Source organism: Protopterus annectens, chromosome 2.part0 (genome assembly GCF_019279795.1).
Source record: "Protopterus annectens isolate FY-2018-M chromosome 2.part0, PAN1.0, whole genome shotgun sequence".
Taxonomy (NCBI): Eukaryota; Metazoa; Chordata; order Ceratodontiformes; family Protopteridae; genus Protopterus; species Protopterus annectens.
In genome coordinates, this window is record NC_056728.1 from 1160412187 (window position 1) to 1160429258 (window position 17072).

The 17072-nt window shown below is 39.6% G+C and overlaps 1 protein-coding gene across 2 annotated transcripts in view; it reads right to left on the reverse strand.

The window, feature by feature from the left end:
• PKD2 (polycystin 2, transient receptor potential cation channel) overlaps nt 1-17072 on the reverse strand; it is a 922997-nt gene that overhangs the window by 375100 nt on the left and 530825 nt on the right. For both annotated transcript variants that reach the window (XM_044061361.1, XM_044061360.1), the window contains exon 2: nt 12263-12376. In XM_044061361.1, coding sequence (XP_043917296.1) covers nt 12263-12376 — 114 coding nt within the window. The remainder of the gene's footprint in view (nt 1-12262; nt 12377-17072) is intronic.

Consider the following 17072-nt stretch of genomic DNA (forward strand, 5'->3'; position numbering starts at 1 on the left):
TAGTGCATGGAGCCTATTTCCTGCAAGATTCCCTTATTGGAATGTGCAAGTTAGCTTCCTTTAAGTCTAAGGTTGGCAACCAGGCATCTTTGCCTAGCAAAGGAAGCAGCTGTTGAAGTGTTAGCATTTTGAATTTTGGGATTACCAAAAAGGTTTTTAGAATAGATAGGTCCAGGATAGGACGTCAGGAGCTGTCTTTTCTGGGTACCAGGAAAAGTCTTGAGTAAGAACCTTGTCCCCCTTTCTTCTGCTGGGACAGGTTGAATAGCCCTGATACTTAGAAGAGAGAGAACCTACTGTTGAGCTTCTGCCCACTGACTTGGGGGTAGGTCTGGCCAACCTTTTGGGGTTGGTAAGGTGTGGAAGTGGAATCTGTATCCTTGGAAAACTAGATTTAAAACCCATTTGTCTTGGGTAATGAGTTCCCAGTTTTTTGCATGGAGGGCGATCTTTCCCCTAAGGGGGCAGGCAGTTGAGCAGGGCTTTGAAGGTTTAAGGTTAAGTCATTGTGACATTTTTCCATAGGGGGGTGTCTTACTACTTCCAGCTTTGGAAGTGGGAGCCCCCCACTGCTTAGGCCTCTGAGTAACTTGAGACTGTAGCCTAGGTGGTCTGCTGTTCCTGGGTTTGGACTGAGAAGGCCTGGAAGAGACAGGAAAGGACCAATTCTTGGAAGGCCAATGCCTGCTAAATCTAGGAGGATGTACTTTCAGGAAATCTTTAACAGTTTGCATAGATTTAGCTTTTTCCTCCATCTTTTTAAGGACTTCTTCAGTTTTGTTGCCAAACAGGTGGTCTTGGTTTAGGGGAGCATCCAGTAATTTAGCTTTAACATGATCTGGCAAAATTTGCTCCTTAAGCCAAGCATGCCTTCTAAGTACAAACCCAGTGACAGCAGCCCTGCAAGATGCTTCTAAAGAGTCAAAACCACATTGCAAGGTATGTTTACCAACTTGTTCAGCAGAATGCATTAAATCCTGTAATTCTTTATTTTCAGCACAGTCAGGAATTAACATAATTTTCTGTTTAAGTAGTCCCATAATATGCTGCTGATACTTTAACATATGAAACTGGCAGTTTAAGGCCCTAATGGCCAAAGTAGCAGAAGTGTATACCTTCTTACTCCATCTGTGCAAGGCCTGGGGATCTCTTATCAGAGGGGGTAGGGTTTTTGGCAGTAGTAGCCTTAATGCCTTTAGGTCTTTGGGAAATGGACTTTGGGTCCACAGTAGGATTCTTGAAGAGGAACGTGTGAGAGTCAGGTACTCTGTAATACCTGTCAGGCTTCCTCGGAGCTGGAGGTAAAGTGTCTGGGCCAGGCTAGATTCCAAGAAGGCATCATCTACAATGTCCAGGACAGGAGGGATAGCTAAAGGCCTGTGTTGAGGGAGGAGTAAGGATTCCCTAAGCCTCTTTTTGGAGTCAGAGTAATCCTGGCTTTCCTAATGGAAATGCTCCCTAAGAGTGTGCAAGGTTTCACCAAAAGAAAAATCTTCTGGAGGGGAAGCAGAGGGAATGGAATGCTCTGCATCAGAATCCTCATAGGTAGATAAGGGCAAATCCTGGTAATCAGAAGAAACAGAAATTTCAGAATCCTGATCAGAAGATTCAGAAGGAAAATCAGTTCTAGGTCTCTTACAGGGTGAAGGCTGGCTTCCCCTAATTAAAGTAATAAGGTCCTTCAGCCATTCTTATAATTTGTTTTTTAAGCATATGGGCCTGACCATGCAGTTTGGACGTAGGTTTTCTAGGCATGGGTTGAGTTTTAGGCCTTGAAGAAGATAGCGTCGGTCTGAAATGCAAGTCAGTAGGCCTGAATACACCCTCAGAAGCCGGTGCCTGCACAGCGGCTCCGAACCCATCCAAGGTAGAGACATCCGCAGGTTCCATAGTCGAAGAAGCATCTCGCGGCATACTAGACTCCAAATAGGTCTCAGTAGAGGCTTGTGAATCTGAAGTAGCGGGTATCAGTGGCTGCGAAAGCACCTCACTGAGTACAGGTGAACTGGCGACTAGCTGAACGGAAGCATCGTCGGCAGCTTTGGACCTATGCAGTCTGTCTCTGTCTTTATCTTTATGTTTTTTTTCAGAATGTCGGTAGTCTGATGGCTTAACAAAGCCATTTCTGGATAGTTAAACAGAGTACCAAAATAATTTGCTGCAAAAGAGACCAACGAACAGTTCGGGGGTTGAATAAGGCACAAAACCAACAGCGAGGGATATCGTGGTCTGGGCCTAAGCAAGGAATGCAGTATGAATGAAAATCTTTATGAGGTATTTGCTTTCCACAGACAATACAATTGTTAACTTTTACTGACCTTGGTTAAGAGCAAGAAAAAGGATCCCCAATGGGGTACTTAGCTTTTATGAAGACTTCGGTTCTGTAACTCGGAAACAAAAATTTCAGGAGTCGGCTGACCGGCACTTACAAACTGTTTCTGCTTCAGGCACCGCGCTGCAAGAAAGACTGGGGTAATGGCATCAGCTGCATGTTTTATACCCCTGACAACCTGACGTCATGGACAAAGAGACAGCATCTGACGCAGGAACCCAAGACTTTGATATTCAGGCCGGCAGAGAGCTACCTGCAGGCGGATAACCCAAATGTAATAACTGCAGTGTTACCTTCGCTCTTGCACAGCTCTTCCTAAACTCCACCTCACTGCTCCATCCCACTGCGACATTTCTACTACTATACTAAATTCCTTCTAACATCTATTCCCGCACACTCTTCCTTATCTTACTCTTTCTACCTTCACACCTACTGCTACCACTCTCACATACAATTCTCACCCTCCTTTCTGTCTACACTCCTGTTACTGTCCAAAGACTATATGGCCATAATCTCTTTAACATGGTTCTCTATACCTTTAATACACAAGAGCAATCTTACTCTGCTTCCTGTTTCCCTATTCTCTCTCTCTCTTTTTCACCAAATCTCTCTCGAACAAATTAAAGCCATTACACCTCCTACCTTTCTCTCTCTCTTTCTCTAAAGACTGGGGGCTCAAAATACTAATCATCAAAATAGTGTCTCTCTGAAGCCTGCCATCTCTTTCTTTAACAAAATTCATGATTTATACTCCGTATGCTATTTCTTATTTCTCTTCCTGCCACACCACCAAATGGAAGACTCTGTACTTCAACTGTCTTAGACTCAGAAGACCACCTTGTAAATAAGATATACGATGCTACATATATTGTGAAATGCTTGTAAATATATATTCACTGCTTAAACTTCTCATGTACCCTGCAAACGTATGCACATTGTTTAAAATATCGTGTACTCTGTAAATACCTGAATGTTGTGTGTACACTGTCATTTTGTAGGTAATCTTGATATAATTTTTAAAAACATGAGGAGATTTCCTCCTTGGGTCTCCACTGAAAACAGGTTTAGCTAAAACCAGATAGATTTTCCAAGTGAACAAAGGTTAAATAAATAAAAGTCTTAAAGCAGTAGTAAATTTGAATGTTCAACACAATATCTGCTGATCAAAAGCTGTCCAATGGCAGACTACAGCAAAATATGTCATAATTAAATATTAAATTACTGTACTGTGTTCTAGCAATGCTTTTAGCATCTCAAAAGGTACATAAAAATCTAGACGCTGTGTTTTCTGCAACAAGCAGATGAAATCAGTTCTTAGAAAATGTCACATAACCTAGTACCTACCTATGAACCTATCAGCCCAAGGACCTACGTAAGCCTAGCCAACAAGGTTCCCTGGCTTACGCCACCCAAGAAAGTTAATTGATGTTGTTATTATTTGTGAACCATGGTTAAAGAACAAGGACTAGAAACCAGTTTACAAAATTACGGTTCACCTCGAAAGAGTCCTGTATTCATGCTTCTATTTTTTTAAACAAAAGACTTTACTGCATTTTTACTTCTCAGACAACTAAAGCATGGAATTTTCATCTATAAGAGAACTCTTTTTCAAACCGTCAATACAAAATAAATACACTAACATTACCAAGGTCAAGATGCAACAGATGTTGCACATATGCCATGCAATTAATGAAAACCTCAATTTTTTTATCCTCTGGTTATCTGCAGCACTCATATACTGATAACACTACTCGACTGTGTGTGTGTGTGTGTGTGTGTGTGTGTGTGTGTGTGTGTGTATACACACACACACATAATGTTTTATATATATATATATATATATATATATATATATATATACACACACACACACACACATATATATATATATATATATATATAGTTCCCTATCAGAAGCCTGAAACACTATAAGCCTTAAAATCAAAATCCTGAAAACTAAAGCCTGAAAATTCAAAATCCCGAAAGCCCAAAATCCTGAAACTCAAAATCCTGAAAACACAAAATGGACATACTGACGTCATTGTGGCTTTGCTATTGTTAGCCCTGTGGTGTTAGGTCATGCGTTGGGTTCAGGTAAGTGTCTTGATTGGTTTTATGTTAGGGTTAGGGGCGGTTTAAGTGAGTTAGGGTTAGGGCGCAGGTTAGGCATGTATGCAATAGTGACAAATATTGGGGTTAGGGGCGGTTTAAGTGAGTTAGGGTTAGGGCGCGGGTCAGGTGAGTGTGCAATAGTGACGGACCTTAGGGTTAGGGTCAGGGTCAGTTGGTAGATATTAGTGTCTTTATAGTGACATATTAGCATTATTTGTGGTTTCAGGATTTTGGGTTTTCGGGATTTTGAATTTTCAGGCTTTAGTTTTCAGGATTTTGATTTTCAGGCTTATAGTGTTTCAGGCTTCTGATAGGGAACCATATATATATATATATATATATATATATATATATATATATATATATATGCGTTAGTGTGAATGTGTATATATATATATATATATATATATATATATATATATATATATGTGCATGTATGTATATATATATATATATATATATATATATATATACACACACACACACACACACACACACACACACACACACACACATATATATGTATGTGTGTGTGTGTATATGCATGTACTGGGGATGCACAAGCCAGTGCATTTCTTTGTGCCAGTCCCAAGCCCGGATAAATGGGGAGGGTTGCGTCAGGAAGGGCATCCGGCGTAAAATTTTGCCAAAACATTCATGCGGACAGCAGTAAATATTTACATACCGGATCTGTTGAGGCCTGGGTTAACATCAATCACCACCAGTACTGTTAGCCAAAAGGGTACTGGCAGAAATTGGGCTACTGTTGGCCGAAGGAGGAGAAGAAGGGGAAGGCATGGCCGAAGGCTGGAAGAGAGGAGAAAGGCTAAGACTGTGGTAGTGAGGGTCGGAACTTTGAATGTTGGCAGTATGACTGGTATAGGGAGAGAGCTAGCTGATATGATGGACAGAAGGAAGGTTGGTATATTGTGCGTGCAAGAGCCCAGATGGAAGGGTAGTAAGGCTAGGTGTATCGGAGGTGGGTTCAAATTATTTTATCATGGTGTGGATGGGAGGAGAAATGGCGTAGGTGTTATCCTGAAGGAACAGTATGCTAAGAGTGTTTTAGAGGTGAAAAGAGTGTTGGATAGGGTGATGTTTATGAAGCTGGAAATTGACGGTGTAATGATGAATGTTGTTAGTGCATATGATCCACAAGTTGGGTGTGCGATGGATGAAGTGGTGATGACTGTACCCAAGGGTGAGAGAGTGGTGATTGGAGCAGATTTCAATGGGCATGTTGGTGAAGGGAACAGAGGGGATGAGGAAGTGATGGGTAGGTATTACGTTAAACAAAGGAATGCAGAAGGTCAGATGGTAGTGGATTTTGCGAAAAGGACAGACATGGCTGTGGTGAATACATATTTTAACAAGAGGGAGGAGCAAAGGGTGACATACAAGAGTGGAGGAAGATGCACACAGGTGGATTATATCTTATGTAGGAGGGCCAGTGTGAAGGAGATTGGAGACTGTAAAGTGGTGGCAGGGGATAGTGTAGTTAGGCAGCATAGGATGGTGGTTTGTAGGATGACATTGGTGATCAAGAAGAGGAGGAGGAGTGTAAGGGCAACACCAAGGATCAAATGGTGGAAATTGAAAAAGGGTAATTGTGAGGTGGAGTTCAGGGAAGAATTAAGACAGGCACTGGGTGGCAGTGAAGAGTTACCAAATAGCTGGATCACTACAGCAGAGCTAGTAAGGGGAGACTGCTAGAAAGGTGCTTGGGATGACATCTGGACAGATGAAGGATGACAAGAAGACATGATGGTGGAATGAGGAAGTACAGGAGAGTATACAGAGAAAGAGGTTGGCAAAGAAGAAGTGGGATTGTCAGTGAGATGAAGAAAGTAGACAGGAGTATAAGGAGATGAGGTGCATGGCAAAGAGAGAGGTGGCGAAGTCTAAGGATAAGGTTGGATGATGTGGGTATAGTGAATCATGAAGTGCAATGGATTAGCAAGGAGGAAGTAAAGACAGCTATGAAGATTATGAAGAATGGAAAGGGTGTTGGTCAAGATGACATACCTATGGAAGCATTTAGGTGAAATGGCAGTGGAGTTTCTAACCAGATTGTTTAATGAAATCTTGTAAAGTGAGAGGATGCCTGAGGAATGGAGAAAAAGTGTTTTGGTACTGATTTTTAAGAATAAGGGTGATGTGCAGAGCTGTAGTAAGTACAGAGGGATTAAATTGATCAGTCACAGTATGAAGTTATGGGAAAGAGTAGTGGAAGCTAGGTTAAGAAGGGACATGATGATTAGTGATCAGCAGTATGGTTTCATGCCGGGAAAGAGCACGACAGATGCGATGTTCTGAGAGTTTTGATGGAGAAGTACAGATAAGGTCAGAAGGAGTTGCATTGTGTTTTTGTAGACTTAGAGAAAGCATATGACAGGGTGCCTAGACAGGAGTTGTGGTATTGTATGAGGACGTCGGGAGTGTCAGAGAAGTATGTAAGAGTGGTGCAGGATATGTACGAGGGTAGTGTGACAGCGGTGAGGTCAGGGGTGGGAGTGATGGATGCGTTTAAGGTGTAGGTGGGATTACATCAAGGATCAGCTCTGAGCCCTTTCTTATTTGCAATGGGGATGGACAGGTTGACAGACGAGATCAGACAGGAGTCCCCGTGGACTATGATGTTTGCAGATGACATTATAATCTGTAGTGAGAGTAGGGAACAGGTGGAGGAGACCCTGGAGAGATGGAGATATGCTCTATAGAGAAGTGGAATGAAGGTCAGCAGGACTAAGACAGAATATATGTGTGTGAATGAGAGGGAGGACAGAGGAATGGTGAGGATGCAAGGAATAGAGGTGGCAAAGGTGGATGAGTTTAAATACTTGGGATCAACAGTTCAGAGTAATAGTGAGTGTGAAAGAGAGGTGAAGAAGAGAGTACAGGCAGGATGGAGTGGGTGGAGAAGAGTATCAGGAGTGATTTGTGACAGACGAGTACCAGTAAGAGTGAAAGGGAAGGTCTACAAGTGGGTAGTGAGACCAGCTATGTTATATGGGTTGGAGACAGTGGCATTGACAAAAAGGCAGGAGTTAGAGCTGGATGTGGCAGAGTTAAAGATGTTAAGATTTGCACTGGGTGTGACGAGGATGGACAGGATTAGGAATAAGTATATTAGAGGGTTAGCCCAGGTTGGAAGGTTTGGAGACAAAGCCAGAGAGGCAAGATTATGCTCGTTTGGACATGTGCTGAAGAGGGATGCTGAGTATATTGGGAAAAAGATGCTAAGGATGAAGCTACCAGGTAACAGGAAAAGAGGAAGGCCTAAGATAAGGTTTATGGATGTGGTGAGAGAGGACATGCAGGTGGTTGGTGTGACAGAGCAAGATGCAGAGGACAGGAAGAAATAGAAACAGATGATCCAGTGTGACGACCCCTAACGGGAACAGCCGAAAGACGATGATGAGATAGATATATATATATATATATATATATATATACATATATATGACGCGCGCACACACACACACACATATATATATATATATATATATATATATATATATACATACAAACACACACACATATATATATATATATATATATATATATGTATATGTGTGTGTGTGTGTGTGTGTGTGTGTGTGTGTGTGTGTATATGTATAAATATAAACAAAAACAATTCTGTTCCAAGCACTCCTGACCTTTAAGGGGATTTTCTCTAAATGACTGCAAACTTTTGCCTAGCAGAGAGAGAAATCATGATGTCCATTTACACAAAGAGAGAAACTGGTCTTATATACTTGTTCATCCTCATTGTTAAGAAAAAAAAAATGTTCACAGATTTCTTGCAGTTTGCAAGAACTTTTAGACTATAAATGATTTATTTTAACATGATGAATCCCACATTATTACAATACTGGCTACTTACCAGATGGGTTACAAATTTTAGTTCACATGTTATCTGACAGATTAATGCCTAACAAACCCATTTCTAGTTAAGAAAAAAAAAAAGATTAGTAGTTTTCACACATGCAAATCCAGGATTCTAAAAAAAGAGCTGATACATTTTTTAGCTTTTATATTAAAACTACTGGGAAGTTAGTGTGGATGATGTAACATACTAACAGAGTGCAATACTTTGAGTCCTTCCCTCTTCCATTTCTTTAATATGCAGACTTTCAGAATTTTAAGTTGCTGTATGTTATTTTTCTTAACGCAAAAATAAAACATGGGGAAGGCCAATGATATATAATTTTATTGTTAATATTGACACTTCATGTGAGGTACATGGTTTTCTTATGGAAGGTACTCTAGTATGAAAGGTAATATCACATCAGTGAGACATTGTTCATAGCATAAATGTATAATTTTTCCTGTGAATCACTGAGTCTGAAATAACTGTTTTATTCTATACTTGCATGGTATCGTAAAGTTAATTTACATATTTTAAAGACAAACTGATGGTTTGCTACATGATATTCTTTAAAAAAATATTTGAGATGTGTGTGTCAGTAATTAGATACAAGACATATATAAGGACTCCACTTACCACTATACACTTACACATTCACAGTCATGGAACCATCTGGATGTTTCAACTGTGAGGGATGATTAGTTTGTTATAGTGATAACTTAACGCTTACAACTTGGTGCAAATATTATTTTGGTGTTTTCTATATCCATCCAGCTTTACTGTTTGTTCTCACACTTAACTTGTCTATCTTCCTTGGCAGATATTTTCTGTCTACTTGATATATGTCTAACACATGATATATGTAATAAAGAAACACCTCACAAAGAGGATTACTGGCCTCAAACAGATGCCCTACGCAGACTGTCTCAAACTCCAGCTTTACTCCATCGCATATCACCTGCTCAGAGGTGATCTCTGCCTAACATACAAAGCTATGTCAAACCCAGAGCTGTTGGACATGCTCCACTTAAAGAAATACCAATCCCTCCGAGCTACACACTCTAGGGACCTAAACCTTGTCACCACAATAAACAGAACATGCTGGAGGGATAGATTCCTGTCCCAGAGACTTCCCATACTCTGGAACAAACTACCTATCTATAGCAAACAGAGCTCCTCATTAGCACTCTTCAAGTAAAATCTTGATGACTGGATGGGAGCTAGGAAATTAACCCCGGGGATCACTTCTGTGGCTCTGCTTGACAGGGGACAGGAAAATAATTTTCTTGGGTAGCAAAAGCCAGGGTACATTTTTGGCTAGGCTTATATAGGCCCTAGGGCCAATAGCTTAGTACCCTCCTATGAGCATATCTCACCTATAAACTTATCACAAGTACCACCTTACTTTCTCAAATTACTCTGTCCAATCGTTTTACTGTCACCCTGATTACCTCACTGCACCCAAACTCCTCACCTACACCATGTACAGTGCTTTGCATACTAGTAATAGTGATATAATCACATCAACCTAAATTTGTGATTATAAATATGTAACACATGAAATACTTATTTTCCACTATTGTTATGTACTAATTGTTCCTTTATATATGATTTTATGTATAGCTTTGTATTATGTATATTGTGTGCTCTTATTTATGCTACTACTGAGTAAGTTTACAACACATGTCTTTTGTTACTTGTCTTTTATTACTTGTGTTTATTAGAGCTTTCCCCCTTGGCCTCCGCTGAAAATGGGCCTGTGCCCAGTCGGACTATCATGATAAACAAAATGTCAAATAAATAAATAGTAATAAATATAGCACTTCTTAATGCTAATAATGTCACGCAAAAGTTTTAAAGATGCAATCATGGAATGACCTGCATAAATGTATGGCCTGTTATGGGGTTTGAACATAGGATTTAATTACGAGGTTGTATGATTACAGGATTGTTAGGAGCATTTATAAAGTGCAGCAAAGATTCCATGTATTCAGGATACATTTTCTTAGGCTCACAGACATCAAAGAGGAACATTACAGGTTTGCATCATGCATATTCAGTACTATAGGAAATTAGTATTTATGAGTATTAAATGGTAATCAAAATGCTTTGTCAAGGGTGCCAAGATCAGATGGTTATCAACTCTGTGTTATTTCTGGGGAGGAGGATGATCAGATGGTTAGTAACTCTGTTAGTCTGAGGATGATTAGACGATTAATAACTCTGTGTTAATCAGAGGAGGAAGCTGATCAGATGGTTAGTAACTCTGTGTTAATCTGGGGATGAGGATAACCAGATGGTTTATCTGACAAGGACTCAGGTCTCCTGTACCTTCTTTCCTGAGTATATGAATTCACGATTATCAGGATCAGTTAGGGACAGCTATCGTGGAAATGTTAAAACAAAAAAGTGTCAGGATGGATTTATTCAAGTAGAATTATTTTGGACATTGCTTCTCTGCAAGCTAGGACAGAAACTATAATTATGTTCTGTAAGATTTCAGAAATCATGCAGCAGCTTGAGGAAAAAGTATAGCCATGCTTTGTTTGTTAAGGTGCAGTGTGAATAGAAGACACCATCAGAAAACTATAGATAAAAACATTACAGCATTAAACAAATAGACCAGTGTTATACTGTGACTTTGTTCTAATGTCAGGTAAATTTCCTTACAGAAGAGGTCATAGAAGCAAGTGTTCATAAATTAAGAACTTTCCAGAACGGTATTCTCTGCATGGCCATTTATATGGTAAAAAGGAAGTTTACTGGCTGATGCAACATTCAGCTAGTTGTAATTGGAAAATATTCCAAAAGAACCATCTAAGCTAAGCAGCTGCTGATTTTGTACTCTGTACATGTATTTAAACTAGCCATTTAATCTGTCATACTTAGAGTTAATTTTCAGATTATCAAGATGCTGCTATCACATTCAGTAAAAATAAAACCTGCTTACTAAAGCATTTTCTCCAAGGATTTTACATGAGAAGAACCACAGTCAGACTTTTCAATGTGTAGCTCTAAGCAGGCTCCATCATGTTCTTGGGTAACTGCATACTATGGTCCTAAATTTCTTTAAACACCTTATGCAATACCATTCATTAGTAATTTGCATAATCTTTTCTCAGCAACTTACATTCAGTTCTACAAAGTATTCTAAAACAAATCACAATGGTCATGATGCCACTACAAAGGAACACCACACACCACTTCACCACTTTTTAAATATGATTTACCTCAAAATGCTTCCACTGCAGGTAAGGTTCTCATTTTTTAAAGTGGGGAAAAAAAACAAACCAATGGCAGCGCTACTGAATCACTCCTGAAAAGAGGCACTTGCGCCATGTATGTCTTACCTAATGAAGAGATAATTGCAATACTGATGTTCCTTTGTTAGACGGGAGGCAGGTAATAAGCAGTGATATACCGAGCTTTAGAATCAGCCTGGAATCTACAGGACGAGGAGTGTGCAGCTCAGTGAGACTGACTGCACAGGGCCTGTCTGCAAGACACAGGACTGGCCTAAGCAGCTGTGAAACCTTTACCTGCAGTCCAGAGGTAGGTCTAGGAGGACAGACCAGAAATAAAAAGAATCTTAATCTGACCCAGAGGCACCGACCACTTCCAGTGTACTGCATATGCAGGCCCACAAAACTAATGCTGATTCCAGATTCTGTCAGAGACAGACAGAACAGTAAAGCTCCCAAAAGCTATGTCTGTCAGTAACATGATATGAAAAGTCATAAAGAACATGATTTGGTTACTGAAGGAAAGGAAAAATGCTTCAATGCAACCACAGAGCAGCCAAACTTATCAGAAACACAAACTGACTATACTTAACACAAATGCAAACAATAAATCACATTCACCACTACACGCTATACCTACTCTCACTAGGAAATAAGAATCATATAGACATTTAAATAGTTATGATCAACCAAGTGTGTACTTACATGTACATAAGATCACAAGAAAAACAATATACGTAACTAGTTCCCGCAATACTTTCTTCAGGTACTTTTCACGGGTCATAATAGTCTCCTCCATAAGTCTTGTACCCCAAAGACCTTTTGAAACAGAAAAAAATGGAGCATTAGTTGTACAACACATCACTGCATATATCTAAGAAAATCATACTCCCTGTACATAACATGCAGTATGAAACAAAAAGGATACGACACCTATTAGGAGGTAAGGTACAGTTCCTTATCACTACCTAAAAGTAGGTCCTTCTAGCAGTCCATCTCCCATTGCTCTTTTGCTCTCCTCACTCCATACATAATAAAAGCCATATAGAAAGGAATATTTCTAAATTCTGAATGCTAGACGAACTGCTAAAACAGGACCAACTGTGGAGAAACTATGAGATACAAGCAGAGCCAAGACTGTCCACAAAATACTAGTGATCAACATTAATTTCTGTGATCACTGTTGTACAAACGCCCAATGTTTTTTCCAGAAGGTCAAACTGAAGGTGTACTGGGAATTGATCCTTTCCAGGATGCCACAACCTTTAGTGGGGGGTCTGGGGGGGGGGGGTCAGGAGAGCATACCCCCCCTACAAGAACTTTTTTTGTGTGTTTTTTAGTGTTTTGTAGTGCTGTTCACATTAGCAGAGTTTTGCTCAACTGAGGTTGCACTTGCGAACGGCAATCTCATACATATGAGTCAGTATCTTATCAAACAATAGATACAAATTTGGCTACAAAAGTAAATGGAGATGTGCACCTCGTACTAGTGTTATGGGGTAAAACAGGACAGAGTTTAATGTGTACAGCTAGAAATGCATGTAAAACATGTCAAACTGCAATAAAAAGAAGCAAAACCATCCATTACTGCCAAATGTTGATTTGCAATGACAAAAAATTGTATCAGCTAATACAGAAGGAAGAAGAAACAGTAAGAAATAATCACTAGGAAGTTGGACATTTTTGGTATTAACCTATTGGAGAATGAAAGTTCTCCATCAGTGTGTTAATCTACAGGAAATGTCCACTGAAAAATAAGTCAAACACTTCACAGCAGCATATTAAGCTGCCATAAAGCTCGGATTGTAAATAAAGCAAATGGCCCCGATTTTTTCAGTCAGTAAACTGCGTTTTGCTGTTTAGTCAGTGCAAATTAATAAAACATTAAGTAAATTAAAACAAAGTTAAAAATAATAAATGCTTGTGTGTGTGTGTGTGTGTGTGTGTGTGTGTGTGTGTGTGTGTGTGAGAGAGAGAGAGAGACGGGGGGAGTGAGTGTGTGAGTTTAAGGTCAAATCTGACAGGACAGTCCCTAATTCACAAATAGTAAACAGAAAATGTGCTGCCTGGCATCACTCCAGCAAACTTGAACTATAAGTAAACAGTTTGCTGTTGGTAAAATAACTATACAAACAACACTGTAGCAATATTCCTCATCTGAGTTCTTACAAAGTCCATAGTCATCACAGTTCCACAATGAAAGGATTTATCACACATTCAAATAGTAATGAATCACATTAAACACAAAAACTCTCTAAATGTAGAGTAACACATTTTCGCCATCCTTCCCACTCAAAGTTGCTAGCAATTCATTAGTAACTGTTGCACATTTTGCCCATCTGTTCCACATAAAGAGACCGTGTTCCTCATTCTGGTGATGGAAGACTTGAGAATGTACAACATATTAAGTTAATAAACAGGGCAAAAGATGAATAAAACATTAAAATTAAAAAATATACCACCTGCAACAGTACATAAAAGCAGATTCTGAACAAACTACACACACTTTAGGAAACCTAAACAGCATCACACACAATTATAAAATAGAAACTTACCTGTAACATAATTAGCACAACAAATAACCCTTAAAAGACATCCCTCTCTTTAACCTTCTAAGTTTAGTACAGTGGATATAAAAAGTTTACACACCCCTGTTAAAATGCCAGGTTTTTGTGATATAAAAAATGAGACCACAATAAATAATTTCAAAACTTTTTGGAGATTGGAGTGCTTTTGCAAGGAAGAGTGGGAAATATTGCCAAGTCCAGATGTTCCATATCATGGTTAAGGTGTTTACCTTACAGACATAAGGTGCAGGGCTTGATTCTCACATGGGGTAATTGGCTAGGCTTAAAATGGCCCACAAGGGCACTTAGCCTAGTACTAATTTAGGGGATTGGGATGGTGACCTAACGGTTAAGGTGTTTGCCTTACAAACACAAGGTGCGGGGTTTAAGTCTCACAAGGGATAATTGGCTAGGCTTACAATAGCTCGCAAGGGCAGTTAGCCTTGTATGAACCTATGAAACCTATAATAGACTTCTACCTAAGAAGACTGAATGTTGTAATTAAATCAAAAGGTGCTTCAACAAAGTATTAGTTTAAGGGTGTGCACACTTATGCAACCAACATTTTTTATTTTTTATATTTTTCCCCTAACATATTTGTTTTTCAATTGAATTGTACAGGTTATACGTTATATTAAAGGTGGGAAAAGTTTTTGAAATGATTTATTGTGGTCTCATTTTTTATATCACAAAAACCTGGCATTTGTAATCTGGGTGTGAAAACTTTTTATATCCACTGTACATCTGCTAACATACAGTCCCAAAGAATTGCAAATAATGCACAGCAAACTAAAAGAGACACACCTAGTGGGCAATGACAACAACAAAATATCTTGAGAAAAAATCTGTATGCATGTGTGCGCGCGCATGCGTTTATATATATATATATATATATATGTAGATAAATATAGATATATACGTATATGTGTGTGCACATACATCTATACATATTTTATATATATTTATATATATATATGTGTGCACACACACACACACATATATATATATATATATATATATATATATACACACACACACACACACACACACACACACACACACACATATATATTTACACAAGCACACAGGATTAAGTCATGAAAGATAGAAAACTCAAAAGAGAAATGGTATAACAATGTGTGTGCACACATACATAGTACAGTTGTGTACACTTACCATAAATGTAGATGTTAGAGTGCATTCACTGTTGCAGTCATTACATTTGGGTAATCTGCTGGCAGGTTGCCCTCAGTCAGCCTAAATATCAAAGTCTTGGGTCCTGCGTCGGTTGCTGTCTCCTCTTCCATCAGGTCGTCAGGGGTATAAAACATGCAGCCAACACCATTTTCTTTAGTTTTTCTTGCCCCAGATGTCAGGTGCCCCCCAAATGGGGAGCAAAAAAAAATATATATATATATATATATATATATATATATATATATAAATGCAATTGTAACAACATAAACTTTACCTTCATCTAAAAGCAAATACACCACAAAGGCTGTAGAATATAGTGAAGGAAAGAGAAGTTCTAGAAAAAAGGGGGATGGCAGGTGGGTAACTGCAACAGTGAATACACTCATCTACATTTATGGTAAGTGTACACAAACTGTACTATGTTCTTCATGTTTCACTGTTGCAGTCATTACATTTGGGTAGAATCCCAAAGCTGTGGATGGGAGGCTAGAACTAAATAGCATTAGGAGCGGCTATAAGGCCCTGCAGAACTGCAGTGGCAAAGCCTGCCCTGGACTTCAAGAAGAGAGGCAAATGATAATGCTTTGTAAAAGTATGAACAGAGCTCCAAGTAGCAGCTTCTAGAATGTCTTTGGTTGGCACCCCTCTGAGAAAAGCTGCTGAGGTAGATGCAGCCCTGGTGGAATGTGACCCGATTCCCTTGGGCACCGGTTTACCATGATGCAAATAGCAGAAATGAATGCAGTGGCTTATCCACTTTGAAATAGTCTGTTTTGAAATAGCCTTCCCCTCTGATCCTGCAGCAAATGCCACCAGTAGCTGCTCGGACTTTCTTGGAGATTTGGCCCTGCTTAGTTGTCTGTGTACATGCAAGGAATGCAGAATCCGCTCCCCTTGTTCTGCAGATTTGGGTAAAAAGTTGGCAGGTGAATAGTTTGGTTAAGAGCCACACTGGATACCACCTTAGGCATAAGGAAGGATTGGTCCTGAGGGACACCCTGTCAGGGTAAAATGTAATAAAAGGCTCCACAGCCATGAGGGCCTATAGTTCTGAAACCCTTCTTGCTGAAGTGATTGCCAGAAGGAAAGCTGTTTTCCAAGATAAAAACTTTATATCCGCAGTAGCTGCTGGTTCAAAAGGAGGCAGGGTGAATTTTTCCAAGACAAAATTGAGGTCCCATGCAGTAGTTGGTGATCTTCTGGGAGGCCTTAAATTTTTGGCCCCTCTAAGATACTGTTTTAGCAGAGGATGCGAAAAGATGGGAGGCTCTGTGTTGTAATGATCCGAGATGGCAGAGGCATGGATTTTTATTGATGAAAGGGATAGGCCCTTGTCAAGCATCTCAGTCAAGTATTGTAAAATCGGAGGAATATTTGGCTTTGTTGTGTCCGTCTCTTGTGCTTGGTTCCAAGCACAGAATCTCTTCCATTTATCAGCATAAGATTTTCTAATACTAAGCCTTCTGGATTCCAAAATGACATCCATCACAGATTTACTGAGAGGTGTTTAAATAATTACATGATCAGCCATGCTGCCAGGTTCAGAGTTTGGAGCTGATTGTGCAGAATTTGATTGCCCTGCTGAGACAGTACATGAGGTATTTGAGGAAGTACCAAGGAAGGAGTTGAGACATACTCCTTAGAATTGGGTACCAGTGCTGGCGAGGCCAGTCCGGGGCAATTGGGATTTTTGGTTTTTCCTGTCTGACCTTTAGTAAGACCTTCGGAAGAAGAGGAAAGGCGTAGACTGA